This window comes from Xyrauchen texanus, chromosome 2 (assembly GCF_025860055.1).
Source record: "Xyrauchen texanus isolate HMW12.3.18 chromosome 2, RBS_HiC_50CHRs, whole genome shotgun sequence".
Taxonomy (NCBI): domain Eukaryota; kingdom Metazoa; phylum Chordata; class Actinopteri; order Cypriniformes; family Catostomidae; genus Xyrauchen; species Xyrauchen texanus.
This window is the reverse complement of record NC_068277.1, coordinates 57,301,970-57,322,387: the sequence shown is the minus strand read 5'-3', so window position 1 is coordinate 57,322,387 and position 20,418 is coordinate 57,301,970. Positions and strand designations below refer to the sequence as shown.

Below are 20,418 nucleotides of genomic sequence, written 5' to 3'. Positions count from 1 at the left end.
AGATGCCCCAAAAATGAAAATTCTCTCATCATTACACACCCTCTTTTTGTTCCAAACCTGAATGACTTTATTTCTTCCTTGGAACAAGAAAGATGTTAGGCAGTATGATTGCCTCAGTCACCTTTCATCTTTTTTTTTTATACCTGCAATGTGTCACGATCCCCTGTTGTCTGCCCCGTATCTCACTTGTCAATTGTCATGCACTACACTTCCCATGATTCCCGGCCCTCATCACTGCCAGCCCTGTGTCATTGTGCTCACCTGATTGTCGTTTGTCATCATCTTTTCTCCTGTGTATTTAAACCCTGCTGTTTCTCCATTCCCCTGTCAATCGTTGATGTTTGTGGATGCTTGTTTTGCCTGTGAACCCATTGAATGTCTTCCGTGTTTTTATTTTATTTTCCCATTGTTGGTATTTCCTTTGTTCCTGTTTTGTCTGTTTTCTCCTTTAATTAATAAAACCACTGCAAGTAGATCCTCGCCCCTCGTCTGCCTTCACCTACATTCGTTACAGAACGATAGACCAGAATGGATCTAGCGGTGTTACACGCTAACTGCCGACTGCTAAGCCTCATGCAGGAGGACCATCCTGTGGAAGACCACATCCGTGATTTCCTCGAGCTGGCGAGTGTCACAGACTTCCCAGACTCCTCCCTGGTGGGTTTTTTCCGGGCCAACCTGAACAGTTCGCTCAAGGAGCGGTTGCCACCGGCGACGCGCGGCTGGACGCTCCACGAATTCGTGGAGGAAACTTTTCTGGCCTGCGGCTCGCCGTTCACTGTGGCCGTCGTCGAGGAGGACCCTGCCTCTCCTCCCACAGTGGTAACCCTCCATTCGTCCATGGCTCGTTCATTCACGCCTGCCCCGCCTGCCAGCGAGCCAACCTCCACGCCTGCCTTGGTCAACGAACCAGCGCTGCCAACTTCGTCCGCCCGGAGGAGGAGGAGAAAAGGAAAGGCCTCTGCTCTCCAGCCTCCGCCTACCACGGCCAACCAGCCAATGCCTGCAGCCCCGTACGTTGGTGAGCACAATGACACAGGGCTGGCAGTGATGAGGGCCGGGAATCATGGGAAGTGTAGTGCATGACAATTGACAAGTGAGACACGGGGCAGACAACAGGGGATCGTGACACAATGAAAGTGAACATAGACTGAAGTAGTCATGCTGCCTAATATCTCGTTTTGTGTTCCACAGAAGAAAGTCATAGTAGGAAAGTTGGAAAAACTTGAAGATGTGTAAATTATGACAGATTTTTCAGTTTTGTGTCAACTATCCCTTTAATTCAAAGTGTGGTTTGTGCTAAAATGTTATTTAGAAACAAAAACAAACAAACACACCGATAGAATGGCATGGGCAAAGCCATCAGAAAAGCCATCACCCAGATGCCCAACATGATCGACAACAGTCTTCTCTTGGTCCTCATCCTCTGAGACAGAAAAGGCCTTGAGACGGCCAGCCAGCGGTCTATGCTCATCAGACATATCAGGTAAATGGATGCAAACATGTTCACACAGCACAGGTAATGAATAGTTTTGCAAAGTGCAGCTCCAAACTCCCATCCTTTTCCACCTGCCAGGTACCTGAGAAACAGCGGGGCACTCAACAGCACCAGAGCGTCAGCCACCGCCAGATTCAGAATCAACAGACAAGTGACGGAGCGGTGACGGACTCGACACAAAACCGACCATATCACAAACAGGTTGCCAGGGAAACCAAACATAAAGGCGAGGACCAGGATAGTCATTCCAATCTGATGAGACAGAGAGAGAGACTTTGTGGAAGATGAAGTCGACACAGTGGAAGATGGGGGTGGGCCAGATAGGGCTGGAGTATCCATGGAAACAAGGTTGGCCATATGTTTGGTAGACAAAATTATGAGGAATGGAATGAAAATCTGTAAAGTTGGTGGTGTTGGTGGAGTATTTGCTGAGGAAGGAAAGTGAAGAGATAGAAAGAAAAAAAATACAGTTAGCTTGTTTGCTCATCATATTACAAAAAAAGAAAACACTACCAGTTTTTACCTTTGTCCTAAAAATAAATAAAAATGAAATCTTATTAATATAAATAGAGCCTTTTTCAGCCACATTGGCAGTATTGGTGACACTGCACAACACACTGGTATTTTACTAAGAGCATTTCTACTTTTTGCTTCTGGAAAGACCATTCCAAATTACAAGTTTTCTTTTCATCATTAAAACTCTTATCACAGTCCCAAAACATTATAAGCAATCCTTTATGACAGTGTTTCCCAACCAGTCACATAGGTAGGCTACACTGTATGAGTTCACAGGTGGCAAGAGCACTAAATGGGTAATGAAAAATAACAAATATGCTTTATTTCTAATTTGTAGATTTGTTTTTGCAATGCCACAACAAATAACAGGGATGCAAACTCATGAGGGGCAAAAAAGATAAGACAATCACTGATCCACAATTTATTTTTCTAGTGATATATATATTTTTTAATATTATTAAATAGTGTAGTTTATAGTCTAAGGGATTTTCCCACTGTACTCCCAAAAATGTTGACTTTTTTTCCACTGTGTTGATTTGTTGTTGGGCTTCATCCTAATGATATTTGTTATCCGGTCTGTTCACACTTCAAACACCCATCCGATCGCAGCTTATGCATTTACCCACTGTGTTATGCACATGGTCCGAGAAACAACACATGTGTGCGTTTCATTCAGAAGTGATCATCCCTATGCCCTATTCCCTTCAAAACCTTTACCATCCACTGTAAGAGCTTTGGAGGAGTGAAAGGTGTGGGGCTCAAAAATAATGTTTATTCAGAAATCACCATTTAAGGAATCTTTATTGGAAAATCTGTTCTGAAGCAATCTTACAGCGTGGCTATTATGATTGTTCTCCCTTCTCCCCCTTTGTAGTAGTTTCAAATGTTTTTTTTATAACAACTATAAAAAAAATCCTCCCATCATATATATCCCATCATAAAATACAATATAAGAGAGTAACAGATGCAGACTATGGCTAAGGTTAGCACGTTAGCATTATCATGAACAAATGTATAATGTAAACATTACAAATGACACATTATCTACTGCATATTTCTTAACTTAATTTATCATCAAGTGGTTATAACAGCTACTGATCTCATGTGGATTCCATTTATAGATTAAGACAGAAAGCATGACATACAAGTATGCAGCCTAACACAAATAACAGGTACAGATATAGACAAGTATACAGACAACAAACCTATTAATACCAGTGATCACTATAAAAATATGCTCAAACCATATATTTTCTTAATAGACTTGACATCTCTCCTCAGCCTAAATATTTTTATTATAACACTTTACACAGATTTTATTAGGATAATTTCATATAGCAAAGCAGAGTTTGTATAGTTAGTACAATTCCTTCAACATTTGTAACCATCTGATGTAACCTTGTAAAACACTACTTATATTAAACTTTTTCTTTTTAATCCATGTGTAGTGTTATTTTACTGTGTAGGCCTACACTATTTTATGAGTTTAAATATTTAAGTCCCAAATATTGTATAACAGAAATACCACGATAAGGTTCTAAATGTTCTCCCACATATTACGCTATTCTAACTGCACTTATTTCCATCCTTGGTATAGTAGCTGTAATGCGGTAACCTTTACATAAAATCTAGTGTTCTGGCAAACAAGCTGCAAACTTGTCACAAATTTGACACTCATTATTTTCACAGGCAAATTATTGAATAAAATTAGAGATGCACCGATTGCAATTTTCTTGGCCGATTTCGATTTCCGATTTTTTGCAAGTGTGACCTGCCGATACCGAATTTTTTTATTATTGACCACATATACAAACAAAATCTACCTTTCTTCAATGCAAAATGTTATTTTCATAATAAAATAAATTATTAAACATTACAATTTCCCCCAAACTGCACTAAGTTACAGGATCTTCTCTCACTTAACAATTCTCAAAATAATGTGCTCTGTGACTAGAAAGAAGTAGAAATAACAATTAACTGCAAATGAGTTGCTTTATTTAACAGATGTCATTTTCCACTATTTTTATAAATGGACCTTTTTCTCTTTATTACTTGTCTAACAAAACAATTCCAAAGATCTGAAAAACTGAAGTGTCCAATACGCTCAACTTACGTTAGATGTACAAATATCAGTTGTAAAACTGAGCACTGCTTCGGGAACACTCCCGTTTTTCCCGGGAGTCTCCCGTTTTGTTATTTCTCCCAAAAAAAAACTCCCGTAATTTGTATGGCCCAAACCACGTTATATGAATAATCAAATCAATATATTATTCCAAGGTGGTCCAGTTGCCAGATATTGAATGAAACGCATCCTACTCACACATTCGACACATCATACACATTACAAATCATTTATGACCACAATCTCGCAACCTACAACCCATTTGCGCTGTTGATATCTGCGCAGGCAGTAGACGCGAGATGTTAAATCAAGCATCACTGGTAGATGGGAGAAGGCTCAGCTGGTGCTCCGGTGAAAAAAACAAAATATACATGTAGATTTAACAACAGCTGGATGGAAGAATTGAATTTCATATCCCAAAGCCATATCGACAATGCCCACGCCTTTTGCAGTGTGTGTCGTACTGATTTAAAAATCTTCCCCTCTCCCGTATTTGTGTACCCAAATGTTGACAGATAACAGGCTGCATGTGTTACATGACACGAGATTAACAACTCGGGCAACGCGATGTCGGATAGTACCTCATACTCTGTATCGAGGAAATTTATCAGATTTCTGATCCCTCTGTCCTCAACTATGGAGAACAGCTGGTCATCCAGGGCCATGAATTCCATAATTTTCCTCGTAATTGCTTTGGTATTTTTGCTGCTCATACCTGTAACGCACACAAGTTGAGACAGTCACAATGTAAGTCAAAAACTGCGTTTATTTGCAGGCAGGCAAAAGTACATACAAGGGGCAAATCCAATGAAGAGTAGTCGTGGGAAGCGTAGGGTCAAGAGCCGGGGAATCAAAGAGATGAACAAGGGGGCAGATCTAGTGAGGGAGGTGAACGATAGCGGGGGTCGAAGTGGGGAAAACAGTTAACAACTATGGACAAGACAAGGCGGGATAAGCGGGGCGAAAGACAGGAAACGAGAGGAATAGGGAGTTGGCAAGCTACGAGGGTAATCAAGAGTGGGGAAGTCAAAACTAGGCAGCGACTAGCGAGGGTCAAAACACGGGAATCTAAATACAATAACCAACGGGATTCAAGCGGAGGGATAGTGTATTTATAGAGGCGAGTGCAGGTGTAGACAATGACAGGTGGCGAGGCGAGTGCAGGTGTACCTAATGTGTGGGGACAAGAAGCGGCGTGAGTGCAGGTGTAAACAATGTGTGAAGATAGGAAGCGCGTGAGTGCAAGTGGTCATAACGTTCAGGCTGAAGAGCCGAGTCGCCAGAGGGGAGATCGTTCTGGCGAGAGCTCGTAAAAGCAAAACCGGGCGTGGAAGCCCGATGGAGGAAAAAAGCGTTCGCAGCTCAGAGGCGAGGCGAGGGAGCGGAAGCGAGCACGCTCGCTGAGTGCCTGTGTCGCGAGGCGGGAGATAGTGTGCGTGTGTGAGGAAGCTGAGATGGGGCAGAGGAAAGGGGTTCGTGACAGTACTCCCCCTCTGAAAAGGACGGCTCCTGGCGGCCACGCTGGGTTGCGTGGGCGCTGATAGAACAGAACGGCGTGTGAGCTCGGGGGAACAGAAACGAGCGTGTGAGCTCGCGGGGAACAGAAACGAGCGTGTGAGCTCATGAGGAACAGAAACACACAAAACACACAAACCATATGGGGACAGAAGGCATAAAGGAAAAATGAAACAGTCCATGGGGGTCAAATGGGCAGTTCAATGCAAGGTCAAGGGGAACATAGTGGACAGGCGGGTGGTCGGGAGATCTGGGGGGCAGCCTTAGGGCAGAGACTGGGTCAGGAGGTCTGGAAGGAGACTGGAGGACAGGGACTGGGTCGGGGGTCTGGAAGGTGACCACCGGACAGGAATAGGGTCCGGAGGCCAGGGAAGAGGCCACAGGACAGGTAGAGGAAGCAGTAACAAGGGGAGCAGGCAAGACCCAGTGAGGAAAGGTTTCAGGGGCGGAGCCGTGAAAGGCGGAGTCGTGGAGGACTTGGGAGACTGAGCCTTGGAAGGCGGAGCCGTGAGAGACTCGGCAGGCGGGGAGTGAGAGACCGAGAGGCGGCCGAGGGAGGCTCAGGAGACAGGGCGAGGAAGGCTCAGGAGGCGGAGCCGAGGGAGGTGGAGTCGCAGGAGGCCCCAGGGGCGAGGCCCTGGTGGGCTCTGGAGGTGGAGCCGAAGGAGGCTTTAGGGGCTGAAGGCCTGGAAGGCTCCGGAGGTGGAGCCGAGGAGGAGGCTTTAGGGGCGAGGGCCTGGAAGGCTCTGGAGGTGGAGCCAAGGGGGGCTTTAGGGGCGAAGGCCTGGAAGGCTCTGGAAGTGGAGCCCATGGAGGTGGCGCCGTAGGAGGCTCCAGAGGTGAAGCCCTGGAAGGCTCTGGAGGCAGAGCCGAGGGAGGTGACGCCGTGGGTGGTGGCGCCGTAGAAGGCTCCAGGAGTGAAGCCCTGGTAGGCTCTGGAGGTGGAGCCAAGGGAGGCTTTAGAGGCGGAGCCGCAGGAGGCTCAGAGGCGAATCTCTAGAAGGCTCTGGAGTCTTAGGGAGCAGAGCTGTAGGAGGCTCGGGTGGTGGAGCCGTGGAAGGCTCAAGAGGCGGAGCCTTAGGAAGCTCTGGAGTCTTTGGGAGCAGAGCCATGAGAGGCTCGGGAGGTGGAGCAGTAGGAGGCTCGAGAGGTGGAGCCAGTAGGAGGCTCAGAGGCGAATCTCTAGAAGGCTCTGGAGTCTTAGGGAGCAGAGCTGTAGGAGGCTCGGGTGGTGGAGCAGTGGAAGGCTCAAGAGGCGGAGCCTTAGGAAGCTCTGGAGTCTTTGGGAGCAGAGCCATGAGAGGCTCGGGAGGTGGAGCCGTAGGAGGCTCTGGAGGGAGCAGTAGGAGGCTCGGGAGGCAGAGCCATAGGAGCCTCTAGTGGCCGAGCCCTGGGAGGCTCGGGAGGTGGAGCCGTAGGAGGCTCTGGAGGGGAGCCGTGGGAGGCTCGGGAGGCAGAGCCATAGGAGCCTCTAGTGGCCGAGCCCTGGGAGGCTCGGGAGGTGGAGCCGTAGGAGGCTCTGGAGGGGAGCCCTGGGAGGCTCGAGAGGCTTGAGGGGGAGCCTAGAAAGACTCGAGAGACGAAGCCCTGAGAGGCTTGAGAGGAGGAGGAGCCCTGAAAGACTCGAGAGGGGGAGCCCTGAGAGGCTTGAGAGGGGAGGAGCCCTGAGAGACTCGAGGGGCGGAGCCCTGAGAGGTGGAGGAGCCCTGAGAGGAGCCTCGAGAGAGGGGACGCCCTGAGAGGCTGAGGAGGAGCCCTGAGGAGACTCGAGAGGCAGAGCCAGTGAGGAGGCTTGAGGGGTGGAGCCATGAGAGACTCGAGGGATGGAGCCATGAAGACTGAGAGGCAGCCGTGAGAGGCTTGAGGGGTGGAGCCATGAAAGACTCGAGGGATGGAGCCTTGAGAGACTTCGAGAGGCGAAGCCGTGAGAGGCTTGAGGGGTGGAGCCATGAAAGACTCGAGGGATGGAGCCTTGAGAGACTTCGAGAAGCGAGCCGTGAGAGGCTTGAGGGGTGGAGCCATGAAAGACTCGAGGGATGGAGCCTTGAGAGACTCGAGGCGAAGCCATGAGAGGCTTGAGGGGTGGAGCCATGAAAGACTCGAGGGATGGAGCCTTGAGAGACTCGAGAGGCGAGCCGTGAGAGGCTTGAAGGGTGGAGCCCTGAGGGACTTGAGGGGTAGAGCTCTGGGAGGCTGCGTGAGGAGGAGCCCTAGGAGGCTCGTGAGGGGCCCTTGGAGACTTAGTGAGGCGGAGCCGGGAGGGCTCAGAGGGGCAAGCAGAACCCGGCAGAGCCGTGGGAGACTCTGAGGGCGGAGCAGAACCCGGCAGAGCCGTGGGAGACTCTGAGGGCGGAGCAGAGGTCTGCAGAGCCGTGGGAGACTCTGGAGGCGGAGCAGAGGTCTGCAGAGCCGTGGGAGACTCTGAGGGCGGAGCAGAGGTCTGCAGAGCCGTGGGAGACTCTGAGGGCGGAGCAGAGGTCTGCAGAGCCGTGGGAGACTCTGAGGGCGGAGCAGAGGTCTGCAGAGCCGTGGAAGACTCTGAGGGCAGAGCAGAGGTCTTGAGCACCAGGCGAGACTGGGGAGAAGGGGCCCTCTTCCTTCTCTTACGTCTTGACCAACAGGGGCGTGGCCATGAGGGCGGTCGAGGCTACAGGCCCTGGCTGCGCTGACCGTGGGCGGGCATGGGCGCTGGCTCGTTGGCCGTGGCGGGCATGGGCGCTGGCTCGTTGGCCGTGGCGGGCATGGGCGCTGGCTCGTTGGCGTGGCGGGCATGGGCGTTGACTCGCTGGCCGTGCCAGGCCGAGGCTGGGGCGTGACAGGCCTCGTGACTGGGGCCGTGTCAGGCTTAGGGACTGGGGCCGTGTCAGGCTTAGGGACTGGGGCCGTGTCAGGCTTCGAGGCGGGGGCGTGTCAGGCTTCGAGGCGGGGGTCTTGGTGTGGAGCTGGTTCAGTGTCTGCCTCCCCACAGTGAGCGAGGAACCAGAGTACAGTAGGGCGAGGTCAATAAACTGAGCCAGGTTAAGGGGACAGCGACCACCAGGCATTAATGATGAGGTTGGCTCATTCAGACCACATTGAAAAATGGTCTTCAGAGCCACCTCATTAAATTTCACCTGGTGCGCCAGGACACAAAAATCCATAATATAAGCCTCCACGGTTTGGCTCCCTGGCGCAAACCCACGAGTTGGGCAGCTGGGTCCATAATGTAGCTGCCTTGCATAGAAACCCCTTGGTCTGCGTCGGAAGAGCCATAAAACCTCTCCGGGGTGGAGAGTTCACGGCTCAGACATGCATAAGCGGGCTCAGGGGCAGACACAGGTGAAACCGGGTAAAAAAATCAGAAATAGCGCATACCTGCTGCCCCTGGGCGTGGCGCGTGGTCATCTCTCCACACTGTAGCTCCTGCGCCCGAATGTGGCGTGCACTTCCGCTCTAGTGAGCTGCTGCGACTCCTTAGCGCGGGCATTGTGACTATCAACGGTGAGGTTGGTTATTTTATACGCACACAAGTTGAGACAGTCACAATGTAAGTCAAAAACTGCGTTTATTTGCAGGCAGGCAAAAGTACATACAAGGGGCAAATCCAATGAAGAGTAGTCCTGGGAAGCGTGGGGTCAAGAGCGGGGAATCAAAGAGATGAACAAGGGGCAGATCTAGTGAGGGAGGTGAGCGATAGCGGGGGTCGAAGTGGGAAAACAGTTAACAACTATGGACAAGACAAGACGGGATAAGCGGGAGCGAAAGACAGGAAGCGAGAGGAATAGGGAGTTGGCAAGCTACGAGGGTAATCAAGAGTGGGGAAGTCAAAACTAGGCAGCGACTAGCGAGGGTCAAAACACGGGAATCTAAATACAATAACCAACGGGATTCAAGCGGAGGGATAGTGTATTTATAGGGGCGAGTGCAGGTGTAGACAATGACAGGTGACGAGGCGAGTGCAGGTGTACCTAATGTGTGGGGACAAGAAGCGTGAGTGCAGGTGTAAACAATGTGTGAAGATAGGAAGCGCGTGAGTGCAAGTGGTCATAATGTTCAGGCTGAAGAGCCGAGTCGCCAGAGGGGAGATCGTTCTGGCGAGAGCTCGTAAAAGCAAAACCGAGCGTGGAAGCCCGATGGAGGAAAAAAGCGTTCAGCTCAGAGGCGGAGCGAGGAGCGGAAGCGAGCACGCTCATGGATTGCCTGTGTGCGAGACGGGAGATAGTGTGCGTGTGTGAGGAAGCTGAGATGGGGCAGAGGAAAGGGGTTCAGTGACAATACCAAGGAATGATAGGAGAGGCTGCTGAATTGTGGCTGGCTCTGAGCTCTGGCTAGCTTTAGCTGCTTTCACTTTTAGCTTCTTTTTTAAAATGGGCATTTTCAGCTGGGTGATGGTGTTATAAATGTCTAATTAGATTTGTTGATCCGAATGTTATTGTGGTGGTTCCCCATGGTTTACTTTGGCCTTACAATTATTACACATTTCGAACTTTATGTATTCTTCACTCACACAGTGAAGATCTCCCACGCCAATGACAAGTTTACATGCGGCTGTGGCATTATTGCCTCGCCGCTGGCAACAAAGCGGAGGCTGACCGGCCGGTTACCGGTCCGGGCCGAGCATGCAGAAAATCGGCTAATTCCGGTCCCTGGCCGGTCGATTGAGTGCATCTCTAAATAAAAAGAAAAATAATTATGTTTGCCAAAAGTTTTAAGCTCTTTACGGTAGCGGTAAAGAAAGAGAAGGGGGGAGGGGAAAGAGAGTCAGAATGTGACCAAGTCCACCAAGTGGTAATGCACTCAACAAGCCACGTGATAAGATGTGTGGACTGGTGGTCTCAGACTCAGGCATTCCAAATTGGGGAGAAAAATGGGAGAAAATAAAAATAAAATATGCTTCTGAGAAACTGCTCTTAACATCCACTTAGGATCAGTTCATTTAGATTGGGGAATCTTATGAAATAAAAATTGGTAGTAAAGATAAAAAGCTTAAACTGTGTGCAAAGCCTTAATACAGAGCCTCATAAAAAAAAAAGGCATTCTAGTAAATGGATGACACTAGTTTTGTGGATGAGTCACGTGATTTGTCTGTAAGTGATAACGCTATTAGATTAAAGCAGCTGGCAATAGAGGAGATGTAGAGTTTGGAAAGGCCCAATTGGGGTTATGAATCTTTGCTCTAAAGAAATTAGAACTGACTGCAGTCAATAAGTTTGATGACAGCCAAAATTTGAGAATGGTTCCCTCTTTTTGTGAAAAGGATGTTGAAGTAATTTTTTATTTTGAAAGTGGCTTCTTCCTTGAAGTGGCCGGAAGACATCTGGACATTGTTGTTGCAATATGTGATAACCAGTAAAGTGCAAGAAGACTACGAATCATTGTCCATGGAAGAGACCACAGAATATAAATTGGTAAAAGCTGCAATTTTAAGAGCTTATGCATTGGTACCAGAGGCATGTAGACAACAGTTTAGACATTACACTAAACTGCCAAATTAGACCTTTGTTGAGTTTGCACATGAAAAATAAATATTATTTGATCAATGGTGCACATCTCAAAAAGCGAGATATATCCAGCAGCAGACCAGTTTCAGAACCCCAGTTTCAGAACCCCAGCGCCAGAACCTGAAGTGAGGGGCGGAGTTATTGACAATGAGACAAGCATGGCGGAGAGCATGGTGAGTTGTGTAACGTTGTCTAACGTTTTTGACATCATGTGGTGAAAAATTCAATGTGTGTGTTCAAGTTTTGCCGTTCAAGAGTTTAATAAACTTGCTTAATGGTTACTTGCATGATGTTCTGATTTTGCATGCTGTGACAGTTTTACAAGAAAGACCCAAATACTGTTGACTGTGTTTTTGCATGGATTCAGAGCTTCAAACTGTGTGCTGCACAATGTAACTTCATATTAACAAATCTGTTTTATTATTTTTGTATTTTTGTTGCAGTAAGATGACAGCCAAAATTGCACCTGGCACATGGGTGCTACTGAAAAACAAGGCTGGTTATAAAGAAGTCTGCTAAAGTTGGGACTGCTGAAGTGTCAAACCCTTAATAAACTCATGCTTTTTTTTTTTTTAGGATATCCCCCAACAGATTGGTGGTGTAGACTGTGGAGTCTTCATGTTGATGGTGAGACATTGTTTTGATATAATTAAACCAATGATTGGTGTGGTGGTGTTTTTATTTTAATTTTTTAAGTTGTTAAATACGGAACAAGGAAGAATTTTTTTAATTTGACGTTTACAGAGATAATGTTCCTTAATTTTTGCTGTTTTCCAGTATGCTCTACATCTTGTCTTGGGAGCACCCTTTGATTTTACATCTGTAAGTAATTACCAGTTCAAGTAATTGACCTTTATGATGTTGTAGCAGTTGAAATATCAAGATTTCTCTATTTTTGTCTTCCAGTGCGACTTTCCAAACATACGGAGATGGTTGGCTCTTATTCTTCTGGAGAACTTTGGGGTTTTCTCTGAAAGGTAGATACTGGACATTTACTCCAGCCCACCGTTACATTTGCACCCTCTTCTGATCAATTTTAAATTAACCAAGATATATATATTCCAGTGCAGAAACCCTACAAGAGTCCCTTCCATGTGAAGAACAAGCTACAGCTTAGCAGCAGTGAGGCGTGTGTGTATATATATATATATATATATATATATATATAGTATATATATATATATATAATCTCTTAACATATAATACATTTATATGTCACATTTATAAAGTCACATTGTCCTTTAATATTCTGTAATGAAGAAGCTCCCAATAATCCGGCACATGAAAGAAGCTGTGAAATGGCTCCATTCCAACAGCCATCTGCTCAGGGGTCCAGTGGAAGAGCCTCTTTTCATTCGAATGAATGAAGACGACAAGGAAAAGGCCATAACAATCTCCTGGAACAGTCAGAAGCTTCCAGAGAGCCCTTTCTATTTCATTTTGTGTTCAGGGATGACATGGAGTTATTTTTGCAAGAATGTAAGGACAAAATGGGCCTGAGAATGAATTCCTCATTTGATACATTTTAAGTTTAATTTATACAGGATTGTCATGATAAAATGGGCCTAGGGGTGAATTGGTCATTTGTTGTATATATTTTTATTGTTTCTTTTAAAATGATGCTGAATTTTCTCTCTTTTTAGTTTTTTGACATGTTTTATTTTACATAAAGAAAAATGCATGCTGCACATGTTCTTGTGAAATAAAGTATATTTTATATAAAATGCCCATAAGTTTCAAGCATTATTTTTCACAATCATGATCAGGAAGTAACTCTCATAATACAATGAAACGAATAACTATATACAATTATATTACACAAGATCAATGTTTTAAAATGCTTATTGTACTGTACCTTAATGTATCATTCTAACATACGTATAAAGTATGATGTTTCGTTTGTAATAAAAGCAAACTACGCTCCAAAACGTTAGGTGGCGCTACTCGGTTTAGAACGTAAGCTCCGCCCCTCACTTCAGGTTCTGGCGCTGGGGTTCTGAAACTGGGGTTCTGAAACTGGTGGTGCTGCGGGTCTGCAGCTGGATACTATTGCAAAAAGCAGAGGGCAAAGAACCAGTGCGGCAGTTAATTCTAGTGGAGGACTTTTAAAATTGTTTACCTGCTGCCATCTCCAAGTACGCACATTAATGAGCAAAAAGCAGACACACTCCAAGTAGCTGTTGTTTTAGCAGATGACCTTATCCTAACACATAAGTTCACATTTAAGGAGAAGGAGGGTTTGCTGTGCCCACATCATCTGTTCTAGCACCTCGAAAACAGCCAGGAGGAATTCCCTGGTTACTTTTTGCTTCTCTGGAAGTGTTACAAGAGTCGCTTGAATTTAGTTTGGTCTAATTTGATTTTGGTCACACTCTGCATGGTCCATATACTGTGTTAAAAAAGCGATGGCTGTGTGACCCAAAACGTGGGTCCCAGATTACCATCCCAGATTATGTCACAAAATGTAGTATATGCCTGCCTTAACAAAATTCATGAATTGGCCAAACAGAATCTTGAGAAAGCTCAAGATAAAATTAAATTGAACTAGTATTGTTACTTATGCCAGGTGGTTAGCTGCTGTCCTGTTATAGTGGACCTTATGTTATCTCTAGTCCTGATCATCATCATAGCACATGATTTTGCCATGTAAATAAGTTGAAAGCCTATCTTGAAAGAAAGCCAAATGTGGAAGCGTAAGAAAATGTCTCACCATCAGCCGCCTGTCTGGTGAAAACTGTGTCTTCTGTCTTGTCCACATTGGAGACCGAAATAGGCGCGTTTAAAACCGCGTTTATTTGCAGGCAGGCAAAAGTACATACAAGGGGCAAATCCAATGAAGAGTAGTCGTGGGAAGCGTAGGGTCAAGAGCCGGGGAATCAAAGAGATGAACAAGGGGGCAGATCTAGTGAGGGAGGTGAACGATAGCGGGGGTCGAAGTGGGGAAAACAGTTAACAACTATGGACAAGACAAGACAGGATAAGCGGGAGCGAAAGACAGGGAAACGAGAGGAATAGGGAGTTGGCAAGCTACGAGGGTAATCAAGAGTGGGGAAGTCAAAACTAGACAGCGACTAGCGAGGGTCAAAACACGGGAATCTAAATACAATAACCAACGGGATTCAAACGGAGGGATAGTGTATTTATAGGGGCGAGTGCAGGTGTAGACAATGACAGGTGACGAGGCGAGTGCAGGTGTACCTAATGTGTGGGGACAAGAAGCGCGTGAGTGCAGGTGTAAACAATGTGTGAAGATAGGAAGCGCGTGAGTGCAAGTGGTCATAATGTTCAGGCTGAAGAGCCGAGTGCGCCAGAGGGGAGATCGTTACTGAGCGAGAGCTCGTAAAAGCAAAACCGGGCGTGGAAGCCCGATGGAGGAAAAGAGCGTTCAAGCTCAGGGGGCGGAGCGAGGGAGCGGGAAGCGAGCACGCTCGCGGAGTGCCTGTGTGCGAGACGGGAGATAGTGTGCGTGTGTGAGGAAGCTGAGATGGGGCAGAGGAAAGGGGTTCGTGACAATACCAAGGAATGATAGGAGAGGCTGCTGAATTGTGGCTGGCTCTGAGCTCTGGCTAGCTTTAGCTGCTTTCACTTTTTAGCTTCTTTTTTAAAATGGGCATTTTCAGCTGGGTGATGGTGTTATAAATGTCTAATTAGATTTGTTGATCCGAATGTTATTGTGGTGGTTCCCCCATGGTTTACTTTGGCCTTACAATTATTACACATTTCGAACTTTATGTATTCTTCACTCACACAGTGAAGATCTCCCACGCCAATGACAAGTTTACATGCGGCTGTGGCATTATTGCCTGCGCCGCTGGCAACAAAACGGAGGCTGACCGGCCGGTTACCGGTCCGGTCCGGGCCGAGCATGCAGAAAATCGGCTAATTCCGGTCCCTGGCCGGTCGATTGGTGCATCTCTAAATAAAAAGAAAAAATAATTATGTTTGCCAAAAGTTTTAAGCTCTTTACCGGTAGCGGTAAAGAAAGAGAAGGGGGGAGGGGAAAGAGAGTCAGAATGTGACCAAGTCCACCAAGTGGTAATGCACTCAACAAGCCACGTGATAAGATGTGTGGACTGGTGGTCTCAGACTCAGGCATTCCAAATTGGGGAGAAAAATGGGAGAAAATAAAAATAAAATATGCTTCTGAGAATCTGCTCTTAACATCCACTTAGGATCAGTTCATTTAGATTGGGGAATCTTATGAAATAAAAACTGGTAGTAAAGATAAAAAGCTTAAACTGTGTGCAAAGCCTTAATACAGAGCCTCATAAAAAAAAAGGCATTCTAGTAAATGGATGACACTAGTTTTGTGGATGAGTCACGTGATTTGTCTGTAAGTGATAACGCTATTAGATTAAAGCAGCTGGCAATAGAGGAGATGTAGAGTTTGGAAAGGCCCAATTGGGGTTATGAATCTTTGCTCTAAAGAAATTAGAACTGACTGCAGTCAATAAGTTTGATGACAGCCAAAATTTGAGAATGGTTCCCTCTTTTTGTGAAAAGGATGTTGAAGTAATTTTTTATTTTGAAAGTGGCTTCTTCCTTGAAGTGGCCGGAAGACATCTGGACATTGTTGTTGCAATATGTGATAACCAGTAAAGTGCAAGAAGACTACGAATCATTGTCCATGGAAGAGACCACAGAATATAAATTGGTAAAAGCTGCAATTTTAAGAGCTTATGCATTGGTACCAGAGGCATGTAGACAACAGTTTAGACATTACACTAAACTGCCAAATTAGACCTTTGTTGAGTTTGCACATGAAAAATAAATATTATTTGATCAATGGTGCACATCTCAAAAAGCGAGATATATCCAGCAGCAGACCAGTTTCAGAACCCCAGTTTCAGAACCCCAGCGCCAGAACCTGAAGTGAGGGGCGGAGTTATTGACAATGAGACAAGCATGGCGGAGAGCATGGTGAGTTGTGTAACGTTGTCTAACGTTTTTGACATCATGTGGTGAAAAATTCAATGTGTGTGTTCAAGTTTTGCCGTTCAAGAGTTTAATAAACTTGCTTAATGGTTACTTGCATGATGTTCTGATTTTGCATGCTGTGACAGTTTTTACAAGAAAGACCCAAATACTGTTGACTGTGTTTTTGCATGGATTCAGAGCTTCAAACTGTGTGCTGCACAATGTAACTTCATATTAACAAATCTGTTTTATTATTTTTGTATTTTTGTTGCAGTAAGATGACAGCCAAAATTGCACCTGGCACATGGGTGCTACTGAAAAACAAGGCTGGTTATAAAGAAGTCTGCTAAAGTTGGGACTGCTGAAGTGTCAAACCCTTAATAAACTCATGCTTTTTTTTTTTTTTTGGATATCCCCCAACAGATTGGTGGTGTAGACTGTGGAGTCTTCATGTTGATGGTGAGACATTGTTTTGATATACTTAAACCAATGATTGGTGTGGTGGTGTTTTTATTTTAATTTTTTTAAGTTGTTAAATACAGAACAAGGAAGAATTTTTTTAATTTGACGTTTACAGAGATAATGTTCCTTAATTTTTGCTGTTTTCCAGTATGCTCTACATCTTGTCTTGGGAGCACCCTTTGATTTTACATCTGTAAGTAATTACCAGTTCAAGTAATTGACCTTTATGATGTTGTAGCAGTTGAAATATCAAGATTTCTCTATTTTTGTCTTCCAGTGCGACTTTCCAAACATACAGGAGATGGTTGGCTCTTATTCTTCTGGAGAACTTTGGGGTTTTCTCTGAAAGGTAGATACTGGACATTTACTCCAGCCCACCGTTACATTTGCACCCTCTTCTGATCAATTTTAAATTAACCAAGATATATATATTCCAGTGCAGAAACCCTACAAGAGTCCCTTCCATGTGAAGAACAAGCTACAGCTTAGCAGCAGTGAGGTGTGTATGTGTATATATATATATATATATATATATATATATATATATATATATATATATATATATAATCTCTTAACATATAATACATTTATATGTCACATTTATAAAGTCACATTGTCCTTTAATATTCTGTAATGAAGAAGCTCCCAATAATCCGGCACATGAAAGAAGCTGTGAAATGGCTCCATTCCAACAGCCATCTGCTCAGGGGTCCAGTGGAAGAGCCTCTTTTCATTCGAATGAATGAAGACGACAAGGAAAAGGCCATAACAATCTCCTGGAACAGTCAGAAGCTTCCAGAGAGCCCTTTCTATTTTATTTTGTGTTCAGGGATGACATGGAGTTATTTTTGCAAGAATGTAAGGACAAAATGGGCCTGAGAATGAATTCCTCATTTGATACATTTTAAGTTTAATTTACACAGGATTGTCATGATAAAATGGGCCTAGGGGTGAATTGGTCATTTGTTGTATATATTTTTATTGTTTCTTTTAAAATGATGCTGAATTTTCTCTCTTTTTTAGTTTTTTGACATGTTTTATTTTACATAAAGAAAAATGCATGCTGCACATGTTCTTGTGAAATAAAGTATATTTTATATAAAATGCCCATAAGTTTCAAGCATTATTTTTCACAATCATGATCAGGAAGTAACTCTCATAATACAATGAAACGAATAACTATATACAATTATATTACACAAGATCAATGTTTTAAAATGCTTATTGTACTGTACCTTAATGTATCATTCTAACATACGTATAAAGTATGATGTTTCGTTTGTAATAAAAGCAAACTACGCTCCAAAACGTTAGGTGGCGCTACTCGGTTTAGAACGTAAGCTCCGCCCCTCACTTCAGGTTCTGGCGCTGGGGTTCTGAAACTGGGGTTCTGAAACTGGTGGTGCTGCGGGTCTGCAGCTGGATACTATTGCAAAAAGCAGAGGGCAAAGAACCAGTGCTTCAGTTAATTCTAGTGGAGGACTTTTAAAATTGTTTACCTGCTGCCATCTCCAAGTACGCACATTAATGAGCAAAAAGCAGACACACTCCAAGTAGCTGTTGTTTTAGCAGATGACCTTATCCTAACACATAAGTTCACATTTAAGGAGAAGGAGGGTTTGCTGTGCCCACATCATCTGTTCTAGCACCTCGAAAACAGCCAGGAGGAATTCCCTGGTTACTTTTTGCTTCTCTGGAAGTGTTACAAGAGTCGCTTGAATTTAGTTTGGTCTAATTTGATTTTGGTCACACTCTGCATGGTCCATATACTGTGTTAAAAAAGCGATGGCTGTGTGACCCAAAACGTGGGTCCCAGATTACCAGCCCAGATTATGTCACAAAATGTAGTATATGCCTGCCTTTACAAAATTCATGAATTGGCCAAACAGAATCTTGAGAAAGCTCAAGATAAAATTAAATTGAACTAGTATTGTTACTTATGCCAGGTGGTTAGCTGCTGTCCTGTTATAGTGGACCTTATGTTATCTCTAGTCCTGATCATCATCATAGCACATGATTTTGCCATGTAAATAAGTTGAAAGCCTATCTTGAAAGAAAGCCAAATGTGGAAGCGTAAGAAAATGTCTCACCATCAGCCGCCTGTCTGGTGAAAACTGTGTCTTCTGTCTTGTCCACATTGGAGACCGAAATAGGCGCTTCTCAGTGTACTATTGAGAGTAGACTAAAGAATTCCGAAATGCTATGTACACTTTCCAACCATCTACCTCATTTAGTTTCCAATGAGAAAGCAGAGGTGTTAAAATTAGTGAAACAATTTCCGTCTTTGTTCAAAAATATTCCTGGATGAACATCAGTAATTGAGCACGACATGTAGGGTCCACCCCACCTACTAAACACCATGAATATGATGTTAATCTGGTGAAGTGAGCTATCCTCAGGGGTGTAAAGTAACGAATTACAAACACTTACATTCCTGTAATTTACTACTTTTTCCCAATGATTGAAATTTAATAAGTACTTTAAAAATTGTATACTTTTACTTTTAATTGAGTACATTTTAAGTGCTGAAACTGTACTTTTACTGCGTTATTTTCCCACTGACTTCCCTGTCCTGAATTTATTTTTATCTATCAACATGATTGGCTACAAGAGTCTTGTGACTCCCGTCAAATCAAATCACACATAACAAATTTGAACAGGGCAGTCACTTATTTCCAGGGGTTTCAGTACAGCGTAAAAATGTGACGTGGTAGTGTAGGCGTTCTCCTAATTCAAAATTTGCATAGTTCATATGCAGTTATATTGCAAACGGTAACAAAAATTATTTATCGTTACTCGTTCTTTACATTAAAATGCTACCGCATCTTTTACAACATCATCTGCCTCTGTATAGTAAAACAACAAAAACATTTACCGATTTCCCTATTTTGTCATAGATTCTCCATGGCTGTTCCATCAGTTTGCTGTCGCTGTTATGAAAAGCCCGCGATGAAAATATGAAACGCCCGTGGAAAGAAGGCACTATAATGCGCATGTGCGCTGACCTGAAATTTGTTTTATGTCATGGCCACGCCCCTTGTGCGTCGCTGTACTGAAACCCCTGTACTTTAGTGAATGCCATTTGAACTAGTAGTGGGAAGTTCGGATCATTTTACTGACTCGGATCTTTGAGTCTCGTTCAGCAAAATGAACGAATCTTTTTTCGAGTCATTTCGTTCATTTCGTTCATTTCAGCAGAATATAATTAAATGTCATGTTAAATAGCCCAAAACATCAAGTAGTCTACTTACGAAAATGTTGATTCAATTTGAAATAAATAAATAAAAATAAACTATAGGGTAATGCAGCCAAAGCCAATTTATAAGAAACCGAAATGTTAATTTATTAATTGGGTCTTAAGTTTAAGCTATTGCAGTTAGTTCACCTCACCTCCTTTTTCTCCGCCTCTTGTGTCATCGGGTTCGAACTTCAAAGCGTTAAAAATACTTAGTTGTCGATGTCGACTCGTCAGTGTCTGTGTGTGGGCGTGTGGTGTGACACAGCAGCCAATGCACTCACTGACTGCATGCACATGCAGCATACCGGTCGGATCCGGAAAGATAAATGATTAGTTCAAGTCTCGACTCTCGAGTCTTCGGGTTTAGGTTGGCGGGTCCGAGTCTTTCGTTCTTCCTGTCAGTCCCATAGAGACTATGCTGCTGTCAGTACCGGAAGAGAAATGATTAGTTTGTCTCTTCGGTTCGAGTCGTTCGTTCTTCAAGTCAGACTCACAAACCCATAGCACTGCACTACTGAATAGTGCTATGGGTTTGTGAGTCTGACTTGAAGAACTAACGACTAAACCGAAGAGACGAACTAATCATTTCTTTCCGTACTGACAGCATAGTCTCTATGGGACTGACAGGAAGAACGAAGACTCGGACCGGCTAAACCGAACCAGACGAACT

At 44.6% G+C, this 20,418-nt stretch overlaps 1 protein-coding gene across 3 annotated transcripts in view; it reads right to left on the bottom strand.

The window, feature by feature from the left end:
• ltb4r (leukotriene B4 receptor) overlaps window positions 1-20,418 on the bottom strand; it is a 42,201-nt gene that overhangs the window by 6,198 nt on the left and 15,585 nt on the right. For 2 of the 3 annotated variants that reach the window (XM_052139567.1, XM_052139574.1), the window contains one exon: window positions 1,338-1,926. In XM_052139567.1, the coding sequence (XP_051995527.1) occupies window positions 1,338-1,926 (589 nt within the window). Of the gene's footprint in view, window positions 1-1,337; window positions 1,927-4,717; window positions 4,867-20,418 lie in introns of those variants that run through there. The other variant, XM_052139582.1, reaches the window with a different exon arrangement.